The 16614-nt window shown below is 43.1% G+C and overlaps 2 protein-coding genes across 5 annotated transcripts in view; one reads left to right on the top strand and one right to left on the bottom strand.

The window, feature by feature from the left end:
* Positions 1-16614, bottom strand: part of TSPAN4 (tetraspanin 4) — a 711838-nt gene that overhangs the window by 19249 nt on the left and 675975 nt on the right. For all 4 annotated transcript variants that reach the window (XR_006282439.1, XM_038405867.2, XM_038405868.2 and 1 more), the window contains one exon: positions 11273-11374. Coding sequence is in view for 3 of the 4 variants with exons in the window: in XM_038405867.2 (XP_038261795.1) it covers positions 11273-11374 (102 nt within the window). In the remaining variant the exon portion in view is untranslated. The remainder of the gene's footprint in view (positions 1-11272; positions 11375-16614) is intronic.
* CHID1 (chitinase domain containing 1) overlaps positions 1-16614 on the top strand; it is a 353433-nt gene that overhangs the window by 322286 nt on the left and 14533 nt on the right. The gene's annotated exons all lie outside the window — the stretch shown is intronic.

Here is a 16614-nt window from a genome sequence, read left to right as displayed (position 1 = left end):
GTTGTACCTATTGTTGGTTGATCTGTTGGGGAAATAGGAAGGGCAGAAGCTCTGGATCTACTCTGGGGAAAAAAGGTTGGAAAGGGCTTAGGAGGATCTGCAAAGGGACCTACTTGGAGGCCTAAGAGACAGTTTGTCAGCAAGGTTCAGAATTTTAAAGAAAGGTAAGTTGTGTAGATTTTGTTACAGAACAGTGGGCGTGGGACCTGGTAATAAAGGGTTGTTGAAACATGAGGAAAGGTTGTTTGTGGTAAGCTAAAAGCTAAGGGACCATCAGAATGAAGGAAGAGGTTATGGGACAAGGGAAAATAAAGTGTGTTATATGAACTTTGAGTGCAACCACTGTTTTGTAGCCCACAGCCAGAGGTTCTGAGGGAGGGATGAGTGGCAGCTCCCCTGTATTGGGATGATGAAGAGGTAGCTCAGACCCTTGAGAGAAAAAGTCTGCAGAGGACAGCTTTGAGCCATTGTTTAATTGGATTTTCCTTTACCCCAGAAAGGGTAAAGCATTTGCCTTGACAGGCACCTAACTAGCAAGGAACAATCGAGGCCATGACACTTGATAGTGGAAAGGTAAGCTACAGGCACAAACCCACTTCATTCTTTGCAGTTCGCATTTAAATCCTGATTTGTCCCCTTCATTTCCCCAGTAACAGGGTTAGGCAAGATGGGCTGATTGGTTTATTCTGCCCCTAATTTCCGTGACTTTATCATAGAGAGGGAAACAATACACCTACATTTTCAGAAGTGACTCATGACTTTTAGTGCTCTAATTTTTGGGTGCCCAGCTTGAGATACTGTAAAAGGGAGCTAATTTTCAGAAAGAACTAAGCACCCTCCCTCTGGATATCAAGCCCCTTTAAGAGGGTTTCAAGTTGAGCACCAGTGTCACTTGTCACTTTTAGAAAATGTAGTCCAACAGTTTGACAGAATATAGGATTAGAAAAGAAACCAAGCAAAATTAGCTTCTAGTCAGCTATTAACTAAGTCCCTGGTGATGAGCATCTGTAGGAATATTGATGTTTTCTGCTGTTACTTTATTTCGCTTAAAAAAAAAAACCCCAAACAGATTTTCTTCATGTGGGAGGCTCTATCTCCCAAAATGTCACAACACTTTATTTTTCTCCTTTATTAAAGAGACACCAATCACACCCCCATATTAATTCCCCTGGTGCACTGGAGGAAGGTTCCCAAATGTTTAATCAGCAGCCTGCAACTCCAGACAGTATGAGGCTGACCAATAGTATATCTGGAGGGTGAGTTGTTGGAGAGAGCTTTGCCAACCAGCCAGCATTAAAAAGCACTGAAGCTTCTGTGCTGTGTTTATGGGATGCAATGTTGCTCCCAGATAGCTTTCTTTCTGTGTCAACAAACAATTGATACTCTAGCATGGGATATCTAGTGTTCATACTTAAAGCTCTGCACAAGGCTTCTATCTTGCTGCAATGAAAACAAAGAAAGGGTTACACTCTGGCTTGTAAAAAGAAAAGGAGTACTTGTGGCACCTTAGAGACTAACAAATTTATTAGAGCATAAGCTTTCGTGAGCTACAGCTCACTTCATCGGATGCATTTGGTGGAAAAAACAGAGGAGAGATTTATATACACACACACAGAGAACATGAAACAATGGGTTTATCATACACACTGTAAGGAGAGTGATCACTTAAGATAAGCCATCACCAACAGCAGGGGGGGGAAGGAGGAAAACCTTTCATGGTGACAAGCAGGTAGGCTAATTCCAGCAGTTAACAAGAATATCAGAGGAACAGTGGGGGGTGGGGTGGGAGGGAGAAATACCATGGGGAAATAGTTTTACTTTGTGTAATGACTCATCCATTCCCAGTCTCTATTCAAGCCTAAGTTAATTGTATCCAGTTTGCAAATTAATTCCAATTCAGCAGTCTCTCGTTGGAGTCTGTTTTTGAAGCTTTTTTGTTGAAGTATAGCCACTCTTAGGTCTGTGATCGAGTGACCAGAGAGATTGAAGTGTTCTCCAACTGGTTTTTGAATGTTATAATTCTTGACGTCTGATTTGTGTCCATTCATTCTTTTACGTAGAGACTGTCCAGTTTGGCCAATGTACATGGCAGAGGGGCATTGCTGGCACATGATGGCATATATCACATTGGTAGATGCACAGGTGAACGAGCCTCTGATGGTGTGGCTGATGTGATTAGGCCCTATGATGGTATCCCCTGAATAGATATGTGGACAGAGTTGGCAACGGGCTTTGTTGCAAGGATAGGTTCCTGGGTTAGTGGTTCTGTTGTGTGGTGTGTGGTTGCTGGTGAGTATTTGCTTCAGATTGGGGGGCTGTCTGTAAGCAAGGACTGGTCTGTCTCCCAAGATCTGAGAGAGCGATGGCTCGTCCTTCAGGATAGGTTGTAGATCCTTGATGATGCGTTGGAGGGGTTTTAGTTGGGGGCTGAAGGTGATGGCTAGTGGCGTTCTGTTGTTTTCTTTGTTGGGCCTGTCCTGTAGTAGGTGACTTCTGGGTACTCTTCTGGCTCTGTCAATCTGTTTCTTCACTTCAGCAGGTGGGTACTGTAGTTGTAGGAATGCATGATAGAGATCTTGTAGGTGTTTGTCTCTGTCTGAGGGGTTGGAGCAAACACCTACAAGATCTCTATCATGCATTCCTACAACTACAGTACCCACCTGCTGAAGTGAAGAAACAGATTGACAGAGCCAGAAGAGTACCCAGAAGTCACCTACTACAGGACAGGCCCAACAAAGAAAACAACAGAACGCCACTAGCCATCACCTTCAGCCCCCAACTAAAACCCCTCCAACGCATCATCAAGGATCTACAACCTATCCTGAAGGACGAGCCATCGCTCTCTCAGATCTTGGGAGACAGACCAGTCCTTGCTTACAGACAGCCCCCCAATCTGAAGCAAATACTCACCAGCAACCACACAACAGAACCACTAACCCAGGAACCTATCCTTGCAACAAAGCCCGTTGCCAACTCTGTCCACATATCTATTCAGGGGATACCATCATAGGGCCTAATCACATCAGCCACACCATCAGAGGCTCGTTCACCTGTGCATCTACCAATGTGATATATGCCATCATGTGCCAGCAATGCCCCTCTGCCATGTACATTGGCCAAACTGGACAGTCTCTACGTAAAAGAATGAATGGACACAAATCAGACGTCAAGAATTATAACATTCAAAAACCAGTTGGAGAACACTTCAATCTCTCTGGTCACTCGATCACAGACCTAAGAGTGGCTATACTTCAACAAAAAAGCTTCAAAAACAGACTCCAACGAGAGACTGCTGAATTGGAATTAATTTGCAAACTGGATACAATTAACTTAGGCTTGAATAGAGACTGGGAATGGATGAGTCATTACACAAAGTAAAACTATTTCCCCATGGTATTTCTCCCTCCTACGCCACCCCCCACTGTTCCTCTGATATTCTTGTTAACTGCTGGAATTAGCCTACCTGCTTGTCACCATGGAAGGTTTTCCTCCTTCCCCCCCCCTGCTGTTGGTGATGGCTTATCTTAAGTGATCACTCTCCTTACAGTGTGTATGATAAACCCATTGTTTCATGTTCTCTGTGTGTGTGTATATAAATCTCTCCTCTGTTTTTTCCACCAAATGCATCCGATGAAGTGAGCTGTAGCTCACGAAAGCTTATGCTCTAATAAATTTGTTAGTCTCTAAGGTGCCACAAGTACTCCTTTTCTTTTTGCGAATACAGACTAACAGGGCTGCTACTCTGAAACTCTGGCTTGTGTATTTATTGGCTGGGACTGTCACTTGCCCTGTATCTGTTTTACTCGCTCCACTTGTAGTTAAGGCAAATTTTGAAAGATCCTTTATGTAAGCTATATTCTGCTTATGGTCTCTGTGCTGAGTACTCACTGAAGTCATCCAGGTTGGGATACAGCCTTATGATTACAAGTGAAAAAGCCCAGAACTTAAGCAATAGCATACTCTGTTCTTGTGGCAGAGACAGTGGGAGTGTTTGGCAACAGTGACGCTTCCTAGCCTCGATAACTACACAATGGTAGCAACATGGTTATTATCTTTGAGAAATTAGCATTACTTATTAAATCATGATGTTTGCTGGATGGTCCGGATTACCATGGCAGTATCCAGAAGTTGGTTTTGAATCTAAACCGGGCTCAATCACATGGGGAAAAAAATACGTAGAGTCAAATTCTGTCTGAGTTACACTAGTGTAAATTGAAATGAATGGTATACTTTGGATTTACACAAGTAAAACTGAGCAGAACTTGGTTCCTCCTGCTTTTTTCCACATATTTCTCAAATATTTTACCTAATTACTTACAAGGTGGTCAAACAAAGTGCTCAGATTTTGATTGCAAAGATGTTGGGTATAAAACTGTATTTTAAAAATTAATGCCCAATTCTCATTGCTTGATGGTTTTGCACCTGTAACTCCACTGACCTCAGCTCAGACTCGAGTCCTAAATTAGTGGGATTTAAGTCATGTTTATTCAAGTAACTATATACATCTATGTAGTACACCAAGTCCTAATATGCAAGTCCTCCTGCACTTTGCAGGCCACGGAACCTCACCCACCCACTCCTGTAACAGACCCATAACCTCTGGCTGAGTTACTGCAGTCCTCAAATCATGGTTTAAAGACTTCAAGTTACAGACAATCCACCATTTATGCTAGTTTAAACCTACAAGTGACCCGTACTGCAAAGAAAGATGAAAAACCCCGCAGGATCTCTGCCAGTCTGACCCGAGGGAAAATTCCTTCTTGGCCCCAAATATGGTGATAAGTTAGACCCTGAACACGTGGGCAAGACCCACCAGCCAGGCACCTGAGAAAAGTCTCTGCAGTAACTCAGAGCCCTCCCCATCTAGTGTCCTGTCACCGGCCATTGGAGACATTTGCTAATAGCACTCACAGATCAGCTATATGCCATCATAGGCAGTCTCATCATACCATCCCCTCCCTAAACTTATCAAGCTCAGTCTTGAAGCCAATTAGCCTTTTTGCCCCCACTGCTTCCCTGGGAAGGCTGTTCCAGAGCTGCACTCCTCTGATGCTTAGAAACCTTTGTCTAATTTCAAGCCTAACTTTGTTGATGGTAAGTTTATATCCATTTGTTCTTATGTCTACATTGGTGCTTAACTTAACTCCTCTCCTTCCCTGGTATTCATCCCTCTGATGTATTTATAGAGAGCAGTCGTATCTCCCCTCAGTCTTCTTTTGGTTAGGCTAAACAAGCCAAGCTTTTTGATTCTCCTCTCATAAAGCACATTTTCCATTCCTCAGATCATCCTAGGATCCCATCTCTGTACCTGTTTCAGCTTGAATTCATCTTTCTTAAACATGGGATACCAGAATTGCACACAGTATTTTAGGTGAGGTCTCAGGTGTGTCTTGTAGAATGGTACTAACACTTTTCTGTCTCTACTAGAAATACTTTGCCTGATGCATCCTAGAATTGCATTAGCCTTTTTCACAGCCACATCACATTGGCAGTTCATAGTCATCCTGTGGTCAACCAATACTCCTAGGTCTTTCTCCTCTTCTGTCACTTCCAAGTCCCCAGCTTATAGCAAAAATTCTTGTTGTTAGTCCCTAAGTGCATGACCTTGCACTTTGCACTATTAAATGTCATCCTATTTCTATTGCTCTGGTTTTCGATATCATCCAGATCTTCCTGTATGATATTCCAGTCCTCCATATTGGCAATACCTTCAACTTTGTTCCAGCCACAAATTTTACTTTTTGTGCCAAGGTCATTAATAAAAATGTTAAATAAGATAGGTCCCAAGACTGATCCCTGTGGAACTCCATTAGTAACCTTCCTCCAGCCTGACAGTTCACCTTTCAGAATGACCCATTATAGTATCCTCTCTAACCAGTTCTTTACTCACCTTTCAGTTCTCATATTAATCCCCATCAGCTCCAATTTAACTAATAATTTCCCATGTCGAACTGTATCAAATGCCTCACTGCAATCCAGGTAGAGTCAAGGTATATGTTCTCTGTCCTGTTGCCAGTAGATGTGTCTCTACATCACAAGACGCATTGCCAAAGCTGATCTCTTTATTGGCAATCCGAACAGACCAGTCAAGGATTGAATAACAGAGTAAGTGACCTAACGTCTCACTCTAGAGGGAGGATGGGAGGGGAATGGCCATTGCTTGGCACCCAGTGTTGTCATTCATAGAGGATGTAAAATGCCACTATTCCAATATGGTGTAATTGAACACCCTTGTACATGTGTTTAAGTGACTAACACAAGATGCAAGGCAGTGGAGAAAAGAGGCTAAGGTGACCATTTGCACTCCTGCTGCCAATGCTGCTCATTTCCGATGGATTAACAAAGTACTTCAGGCTCCAAAGCTGTCCAGATCACCCTCACTAGCACTAGGTCTTTTTTTCAAGTTAAAAATAATTCCACATTTTGGGGGGTCTCTATCCTGTGTTTGTTAATATCTAAAATCAGGCCATTTATGGGTATATTTAACACATCCATCTGGGTTGCCTAGGTTTCCCACTTGCAACACAGTGTGTCTTTATTACAGGTTAAGTCCTTAAAATGACCATGGCACAAATAGTATCACTGTCTATCCGGCTTAGAAATTTCATCATATTTGTTAGCGTTTTTCCTCCCTATACCAAAGAAAGAATTCAATGATTTATGTGAAGAGTGCTAATGATTTTCACACTTGAGAAAGAAACAATAATCACCCTTCAGGGGTGACTTCATCTATACTATCTTCATTGCCTGATGGGATCAGTCAGGGACTCCAGATCACCAGCTGCTGGATGTGATTCTGTTTCTGGCTAAATTGTTTTTCCTCCTGTGAAGTATGATAGAAAGTAGAGAGATATACAGTATAATATAGAGGCCTAAACTGAGTTTGGGGTGGGGGGGTCTCATTGTGCTAGGTGCTGTACAAACTCCTGCTAAGAGACCATCCCATCCCTAAATAGACAAAGGGAGGGAGAAATGAATTGTAGCAGAGCCACAATTGCTAGGGTCCCCAGTCCAGCCTTAACCACAAGGCCATCCTTCTATTCAAGCTAAGGGTATGTCTTCACTACCCGTCAAATCGGCAGGCAGCGATCGATCCAGCGGGGATCGATTTATTGCGTCTAGTCTAGATGCAATAAATCGACCCCCAAGCACTCTCCTGTCAACTACTGTACTCCAGCTCGGTGAGAGGCGCAGGCGGAGTCGATGGGGGAGCGGCAGCAGTCGACTCACCATGGTGAAGACACCATGATAAATCGATCTAAGTACGTTGACTTCAGCTATGTTATTCACGTAGCTGAAGTTGCGTAACTTAGATCGATCTTCCCCCCTCCTGTCCCCCCGCAGTGTAGACCAGGCCTTAAATGGTATTTTCACAAAGATGGGGATTGTGGGGGTGGAGAGAGTAGGGACAGAAGATACACTCCATTAAGGCTCCCTGCTATTGCTCATATGTTCTTTTTCCTGAGGATGCTATTCTCCATCTATGTATGTGCTTGGCCCATTGCCCAACCAATGATTGATCTTTACTGGGTCCACTAGAGAAAGGAATACTGAGAACCAGTCTCCCATATGGCACTGTGATTAGCTCTGCTAGCTTTTCTGTCAATAACCACTAAGGTACAGGAAAGCAAACATAATGCCAGAGCCAGGATCTTTCATACAACAGTTCCCTATATACTTCTAATTCCCCCATAAGTGATTACACTCTACTGATTAGGAAAGTAAGGCAATAATTATTCTTGAACAAAAAAACAAACCAAACAAACAAAAGACTGGCACTTGTACAATGCTATTAATCTTCCAAGTGCTTTACATAATTAACTATATTGGGATTTGTTGTTGCTGCATCACTGCAACAGCCTGTTACTAAGTATTTGTGAAGGATAAGCATGAGAAGCAATTAAACAGAGTGCTAAAAACTGTTCTGGGAGAGCTCTTTATTGTCCGCCCTACTACCCAGCACTGAGACTTGTGCACATTTAAAAACTAGAGCACAGATACAATCTCACCATTACCATGCTAGCAAGTGAGAGATTTAACACTGTTGTCTCTTGCTGTGCAAGTGTGAATTTTCCTATTATCTTGTGTGCTCTTTCCCTAAATATAATAACTAATAAAACTTTCACGTGAAGATCTCCAGACTCTCCAAACATTAGTAGATCTTAAGCTCAGAAGGAATGATTATGATCACCTAATCTGACCTCCTGCATAACACAGGCCATAGAATTTCACCCAGTGACTCCTGCATCAAGCCCATCCCTACAAGTTAAGCTAGAACAGCTCTTTTAGAAAAACATCTGGTCTTGTTTTAAAGACTTCAAGTGATGGAGAATAAACCATTTCCCTAGGTAAGTTGTTCCTATTGTTAATTACCTTCACCATTAAAAATTATTATTAGCCTGATTTGTCTAGCTACAGTTTCCAGTCATTGCATCTCAGTATTTACCTTTGTCTGATAGATTTAAGAGTCCTCTACTTTCAGAAACCTTCTCCCCATGTAGACTCTTAAAGACAAGTTACTTCTTAATCATCTCTTTGTTAAGCTAAATCGATTGAGCCTCTTTAGTCTCTCACTGTAAAACAGGTTTTCCAGGCTTCTAATATCCTTGTAGCTCTTTTCTGAACTCTCTCCAATTTGTCAACATATTCTTTTAAAAAGTGAACCACAGAAATGGACATAGTATTAAGCCTCAAAACACCTATTTTAGATGGGGAAGTAGAGGCACAGATTATGGGCTCCCAAAGATCACATAACAACCCAGAAATCTTGACTGCTTGGTGCCCTGCATAACACCAAGAAACAGGACTCATTCTCCTAGCCTTGACACCCAACACTTCCTAAAACATCACTGCAGCCAGTTTAACCTTTACCAGAAAAGTTTATTGTTAGCCAGGGAAACACCCAGCAAGGTTTCCTTACATTTTACTCATTAATTTTAGATTAATTAAGCAGAGTCAATATTCTAATACCTCTCAAAATAAAAAAATATTAAAACTTTTAATTTATATTGTAGCACCTCAGAGTTACAAATCCCTCAGGAATGGAGGTTGTTCGTAACTCTGAACAAGACAGTATGGTTGTTCTTTCAAAAGTTTACACTGAACATTGACTTCAGACAGCTTTGAAACTTTACTAGGCAGAAGAAAAATGCTGCTTTCCTTTTAATTTTTTAGTAGTTTATGTTTAACACAGTACTGTACTGTATTCACTTTTTTCTTTCTTGCTTTCTTTTTTTTTGGTCGCTCCTGCTGCCTGACTGTGTAGTGCCGGTTTCAAATGTGGTATGTGGTTGACTGGTCAGTTCACAACTTTGGTGGTGATAACTCTGAAGTTCTGCTGTATCTCATACAGTCTAGTCTGCCTACTGAATGTTGCTGCAACTGAAGATAAATTTACCTTATAAGCATTTAATACCTAGTCTTTGTTTGGTCATTATAGAGTTTCAAAGTGAAATGATAGCAGACATGTAGCACTGAAACCTTTGTAGCTGTAACAGGATGACCTTCCCACATTCAATTCTTGGCATCAGGAAGGAGAAAACTAAAGACATATTCAGGGAAAAATCACACTGGCAAGAAAATCAATTTCTGTTTTTCCCATATCTGTTGTTTCTTGGTAGTCCCCCCCCATCACAATCAGTGAACTGTTTGTAACCAAACATTTGACTCTCAGCAATAGAGTGAAATGATATTTATTTTCCATATGTGCTGTTACCACGAGGCAAAATGAACAGCAAATGAAATGGTTACGGCAATGAAACCTGCTCTATTTTATTTTTTTAAAAGATGAGGCTTCAGAGTTCCACAACATTCCAACTTGAAATTGTATATGACATTTAGTAATATAGATATTCATGATCTTGGTACTGTGACTGCAGGTAGCAAACTTTTAGAAATTGCACATATTCAACTTTGATTTTTATCTCTTCTACCTTTCCACCTCAGAATGTGGATGAGAATTTTTGTGCTCATGAAAGCCAGAGATATAAAACACTGGCTAAATGAGAGAATGTTTGCTGGAGTTGTTATACCCTTTTTCACACACAGTTCAGCCAAGGCCAATCCATAGCACTCACGGCTATCCCAATCCTGAGATGCTCTGTCAATGCACCTTGATCCTAATTTGCATCATCCTCCGGTGTCTAGAACTTGATCCCAATGCAACATTGACAACACACTTTAACTCTAACCTGTAGCATCCTCTGGTATCCCAGTTCTGGGTCCTGCCAATGATCCTTAATTGTTCTAGTCCTAGGTCCTTCCTGAACAGTGTACCATATGTTATGACTTGTGTTGTATAGGGTGAAACATCTGAGAGACTAGACTGGGACCAAAACAAAAGGCATAATTCAAGATTTCAACCCAGATTCCACTAAGGGAAGTCAAGGGTGAAGAGGATGATTTATCACAGGATAGTCTGGCTGGATAGCAAAAACGGAAAAAAATGTGATGGCCCATCTGTCAGTTTGGATAGCTTACATAATCATGGGGGATATCCTTGGAGTTGGTGCCCCCCTTTGGCCACTCATACAGTGCTGCAGTAAGGTATAGCAGCCACATGGGGGAGGGGAGACTACTCACACCTATATCCTGGCCAGCTTCTCTGAAGGACAATTTGGGGGAGAGCTACATGAAAGTATGGAGGAAGAAAAGCAGGGCAGCACAATGGCTGTGCTCATCTACTGATCTACCTTTTTTGCACAACGATCCAGTTGTGGCATAAGTGACTTTGGAAAAAATGGCCTCAGGGCCCTTCCATGATGAAGTAATGGCCATAGTGTTGCTGCTAAAGGGGAAATGGAGTTAAGAATAAAGAGGTGGTGCCACCCTCTGGAAAATGACTGCAAACCCTTCATAGTTCATCTTGGAGAAGCAGAAGCGAATTACCTTTCATGTACTGCTCCTCTGTACTATTATACATTGGGTTAAACCTTGTTATGGGTTGAGTTCAAACCTCATCGGAACTGATGCAAACATGCTCTTCATGTAAGATAATTGTAAGAGTCCGTTAAGAGGCCACACTCAAAACAAGGCATAATGGAGTCTGCACAGAAACTAGCACTGTGTGGGTGAGGGGTTCCACTGGGTATTGTGATCAGGTGGGTGGGTCTGTCTGTAGGTGTGGAAAATTCTAGCTTGGGGGGAGGGTCAGACAAGAAATAAAGAGAGACATGGTGTTGGTAGCACATTAATGTGTAACCCCAGAAGAGACCTCTGAAGAGACCAGAAATAAATTAAGAGGAAAAACAAAACAAAAAAACATTAGACTTACATCTGTTTGAATGATGCTCCATGCATTAGTTAGGCCAATATTTCCATCTGTCCCATACAAATGCAGCCCTTTTTTCAGATCCTGCTGAGCATACTTATCAATCTGAAAACAGAACAAATAACACTGCATATAAGCGCACTGAAAATTAAAATGTTCAGCATGCCAGCTCTCAGCTGAGCTCCCCTGGGAAGCCAGGGTGACAGTGATATAGAAAGTGGGTGGGGAAGCTTCACACTGGGAATTAATCACCTAATGCTACTCAATATCTGAGTGGCATAGAGAATAGGTTCCTGCCTCTCTCTAAAACAATTGTTAAGTGGATACCTAACAGGGCAGTCAGTTTGATGGTCTATCCTTTCTTCTGTCACAGACGCTCCCACCACAGGGTCCAGCTTCCTTCCCTCTCTCTCAGCTACCTCTAAGGTAAGCGGGTCTGGACTGGTTCTAGTTACAATACTCTTCAGAGGAGGCCTAGAAGTGATAACATCCACCCTCTAACACACACATTTCTCTCTCTAGCTGGCTATTTGTTTTCTATAGAAAAAATATTCCTGAGCCTCTCTCGTGTCTTCCCTATGGTGTCAGCACAAGCACCTGTATCATATTCCCATGCTTCAGCTTTCTCTTTATAGCAGCTGTGGGACTGACAGAGAGGTATGCAGGATCGTGGTGAGGAGCAGGGAACAGCTCTGTAATGTAGAAAGATTATGAACACTCAGGGGACTGAGATACAGTTTGCCTAGCAGAAGTGCTCTTGAATAGATGCATTCATATTGACTTCGTACAAGAGAAAGGTTCTGATTAATGGTCCTTCCAGCTGAAGCTGGCTGTTTAGGATAGGTATAGCACGATGAGTGCACATTTATACTCTGCCCCACCAGTCTGCTTTAATCCTACCTGAGAAGGGGGAACAGCTGGTCAGAGCCTCTAGTTAGTCACTCTCAAACCTCCTTGCTGAGACTCTCAACAAGAACACAAATGCAAAAATCAAACACTCTGCATTTGCACAGTGTCAACTAATGTACAGTGTCATAGTCAATACAGGACAAAGGAAGTACAGTCCATGACCTTTAGAGGTTCCCCCTCTGGCCCAGTCATTCTTCCAATTGAGGGGGATTGGACTGAGTGAAACTAGTTCTTATTTACCATAGGCTGCAAGGGGTTTCTAGCTCCAGCACACACTGAGGGCCTGATTCTCCACTACCTTGCAAGTTGGTGATCACATGCACCTGGGCAAAGTGGGTCTAAAATGTTCCCAGAGGCGTGAGAGGAGAATTTGATTTGGTAGCATTGACATCTGTATAAAGCAACAGTAAAACAACAGCATAACATGCAAGGCAGTGTGGAATTAGGCCTCAAAAGTCTAGGACATCCTCCATCAGGAAATCTCCACTTTGCGCAGAGGCTACACTTAGATCTCTTTTCCCTCTCTTACTCCTCTGATTCTATGAAAACAAGAGGCACTATATTAATTAGAGCCAATGATAAAAGGCCACTATGATGCTGTGTAGGAGAGAGTCATATTTGATTATCAACACTGTAATTGCCGTGTTAACACTTTCCTCAGCTGTGACTTCTGTGCATTCCACTATATTTAGCATGTAAGCAGCTTGTGATTTTAGTCAGGATCATATACCTGGTACTCTAGTTACAGGAGAGTTCTGAAGATGAGAACTATCAGTAAATTTGGGATTCTTTTGTTAAATTACAGAACATGAATGATAAATCTGCAGGAACAGGGGATCCTCACCCCTCTTTTCAGAATTAGATTAAACTTGGGTTTCATGTTCTCTGCCTACCCTCCCTCCCTCTAAATTTATCTAGAACCACTGTTATGTGGAGGAGAAGCCACCAGATAGAATGGAAACATGTGGCTGATCAGTTGGATTGGGGCTTTATTTAGTACGTCCGGCTCATGAGACAGCTCATAGAATCATAGAATCATAGAATATCAGGGTTGGAAGGGACCCCAGAAGGTCATCTAGTCCAACCCCCTGCTCAAAGCAGGACCAAGTCCCAGTTAAATCATCCTAGCCAGGGCTTTGTCAAGCCTGACCTTAAAAACCTCTAAGGAAGGAGATTCTACCACCTCCCTAGGTAACGCATTCCAGTGTTTCACCACCCTCTTAGTGAAAAAGTTTTTCCTAATATCCAATCTAAACCTCCCCCATTGCAACTTGAGACCATTACTCCTCGTTCTGTCATCTGCTACCATTGAGAACAGTCTAGAGCCATCCTCTTTGAAACCCCCTTTCAGGTAGTTGAAAGCAGCTATCAAATCCCCCCTCATTCTTCTCTTCTGCAGACTAAACAATCCCAGCTCCCTCAGCCTCTCCTCATAAGTCATGTGCTCTAGACCCCTAATCATTTTTGTTGCCCTTCGTTGTACTCTTTCCAATTTATCCACATCCTTCTTGTAGTGTGGGGCCCAAAACTGGACACAGTACTCCAGATGAGGCCTCACCAGTGTCAAATAGAGGGGAACGATCACGTCCCTCGATCTGCTCGCTATGCCCCTACTTATACATCCCAAAATGCCATTGGCCTTCTTGGCAACAAGGGCACACTGCTGACTCATATCCAGCTTCTCGTCCACTGTCACCCCTAGGTCCTTTTCCGCAGAACTGCTGCCGAGCCATTCGGTCCCTAGTCTGTAGCGGTGCATTGGATTCTTCCATCCTAAGTGCAGGACCCTGCACTTATCCTTATTGAACCTCATTAGATTTCTTTTGGCCCAATCTTCCAATTTGTCTAGGTCCTTCTGTATCCTATCCCTCCCCTCCAGCGTATCTACCACTCCTCCCAGTTTAGTATCATCCGCAAATTTGCTGAGAGTGCAATCCACACCATCCTCCAGATCATTTATGAAGATATTGAACAAAACGGACCCCAGGACCGACCCCTGGGGCACTCCACTTGACACCGGCTGCCAACTAGACATGGAGCCATTGATCACTACCCGTTGAGCCCGACAATCTAGCCAGCTTTCTACCCACCTTATAGTGCATTCATCCAGCCCATACTTCCTTAACTTGCTGACAAGAATGCTGTGGGAGACCGTGTCAAAAGCTTTGCTAAAGTCAAGAAACAATACATCCACTGCTTTCCCTTCATCCACAGAACCAGTAATCTCATCATAAAAGGCGATTAGATTAGTCAGGCATGACCTTCCCTTGGTGAATCCATGCTGACTGTTCCTGATCACTTTCCTCTCCTCTAAGTGCTTCAGGATTGATTCTTTGAGGACCTGCTCCATGATTTTTCCAGGGACTGAGGTGAGGCTGACCGGCCTGTAGTTCCCAGGATCCTCCTTCTTCCCTTTTTTAAAGATGGGCACTACATTAGCCTTTTTCCAGTCATCCGGGACTTCCCCCGTTCGCCACGAGTTTTCAAAGATAATGGCCAAGGGCTCTGCAATCACAGCCGCCAATTCCCTCAGCACTCTCGGATGCAATTCGTCCGGCCCCATGGACTTGTGCACGTCCAGCTTTTCTAAATAGTCCCTAACCACCTCTATCTCTACAGAGGGCTGGCCATCTCTTCCCCATTTTGTGATGCCCAGCACAGCAGTCTGGGAGCTGACCTTGTTAGTGAAAACAGAGGCAAAAAAAGCATTGAGTACATTAGCTTTTTCCACATCCTCTGTCACTAGCTTGCCTCCCTCATTCAGTAAGGGGCCCACACTTTCCTTGGCTTTCTTCTTGTTGCCAACATACCTGAAGAAACCCTTCTTGTTACTCTTGACATCTCTTGCTAGCTGCAGCTCCAGGTGCGATTTGGCCCTCCTGATATCTTTCCTACATGCCCGAGCAATATTTTTATACTCTTCCCTGGTCATATGTCCAACCTTCCACTTCTTGTAAGCTTCTTTTTTATGTTTAAGATCCGCTAGGATTTCACCATTAAGCCAAGCTGGTCGCCTGCCATATTTACTATTCTTTCGACTCATCGGGATGGTTTGTCCCTGTAACCTCAACAGGGATTCCTTGAAATACAGCCAGCTCTCCTGGACTCCCTTCCCTTTCATGTTAGTCCCCCAGGGGATCCTGGCCATCTGTTCCCTGAGGGAGTCAAAGTCTGCTTTCCTGAAGTCCAGGGTCCGTATCCTGCTGCTTACCTTTCTTCCCTGCGTCAGGATCCTGAACTCAACCAACTCATGGTCACTGCCTCCCAGATTCCCATCCACTTTTGCTTCCCCCACTAATTCTACCCGGTTTGTGAGCAGCAGGTCAAGAAAAGCGCTCCCCCTAGTTGGCTCCCCTAGCACTTGCACCAGGAAATTGTCCCCTACGCTTTCCAAAAACTTCCTGGATTGTCTATGTACCGCTGTATTGCTCTCCCAGCAGATATCAGGAAAATTAAAGTCACCCATGAGAATCAGGGCATGCGATCTAGTAGCTTCCGTGAGTTGCCGGAAGAAAGCCTCATCCACCTCATCCCCCTGGTCCGGTGGTCTATAGCAGACTCCCACCATGACATCACTCTTGTTGCACACACTTCTAAACTTAATCCAGAGACACTCAGGTTTTTCCACAGTTTCGTACCGGAGTGTCCATCAAGTGGTCCAGAGACATTTACACAGAGCACATCACGGGACACTGTCAGTCTGAGGACAAGTAAACAAGACCGCTGATCAGGGAAATAACCCACTTCCTCCCCTGACGAACCAAGGGACGCACCCCACCCATGTACCTATTCGCTACAACAACACTGACTTAAACTAAATACATCCTATGGGTGGATTATCCAAGATCACTTATTCACTGATGCTTTAAAAACTCCCGCACCCCAATCTGGGTTTGTGCTGGTTATGTGCTATGTATATATCTTGTGAACCTTATAACAGATCCTTGTAACCTCTCATAACTCAAGCCTGACCCCAGATGTACAGTACCTTCCTTCTTAACTTGTTTAAATTTGGTTTTAAACATTAGCTTTAATAACATTTTAAAATCTTTCAGGGATGATGGGGTGAATGAATTGTTGACAAACCCACTTCCCATCTGTATAGTTCACAGTAGTGGGAACAATGAAAAGGCGAAGAGCTATAATAGAGGGGTAAAAGGGAGGGGCAGAGGCTGGGTGGGGAAAGATATCTAGGCAAACAACTTTGTTACCCTGGAGGTGAAAAATGAAGGGATATTCAGGAAATTGATTTTCTCAGGCTTTAAAAATTAATCTTTGAAATTAAGAGACCAATATACCATCCTAAAGTTCAAATCTCCACTAATCTGGAACAAGGGTGCCCAGGTCAAATGAGAGAGCAAGGTGTTTGCCTGAAAGGCAAATGATATGCTGTTAGAAAGATACAAAATGCCAAGATTCCTTTTCTTCAATCAATT

This window comes from Dermochelys coriacea, chromosome 6 (assembly GCF_009764565.3).
Source record: "Dermochelys coriacea isolate rDerCor1 chromosome 6, rDerCor1.pri.v4, whole genome shotgun sequence".
NCBI lineage: Eukaryota > Metazoa > Chordata > Testudines > Dermochelyidae > Dermochelys > Dermochelys coriacea.
The sequence above is the reverse complement of the archived record's forward strand: the minus strand, read 5'-3'. Positions and strand labels throughout refer to the sequence as shown.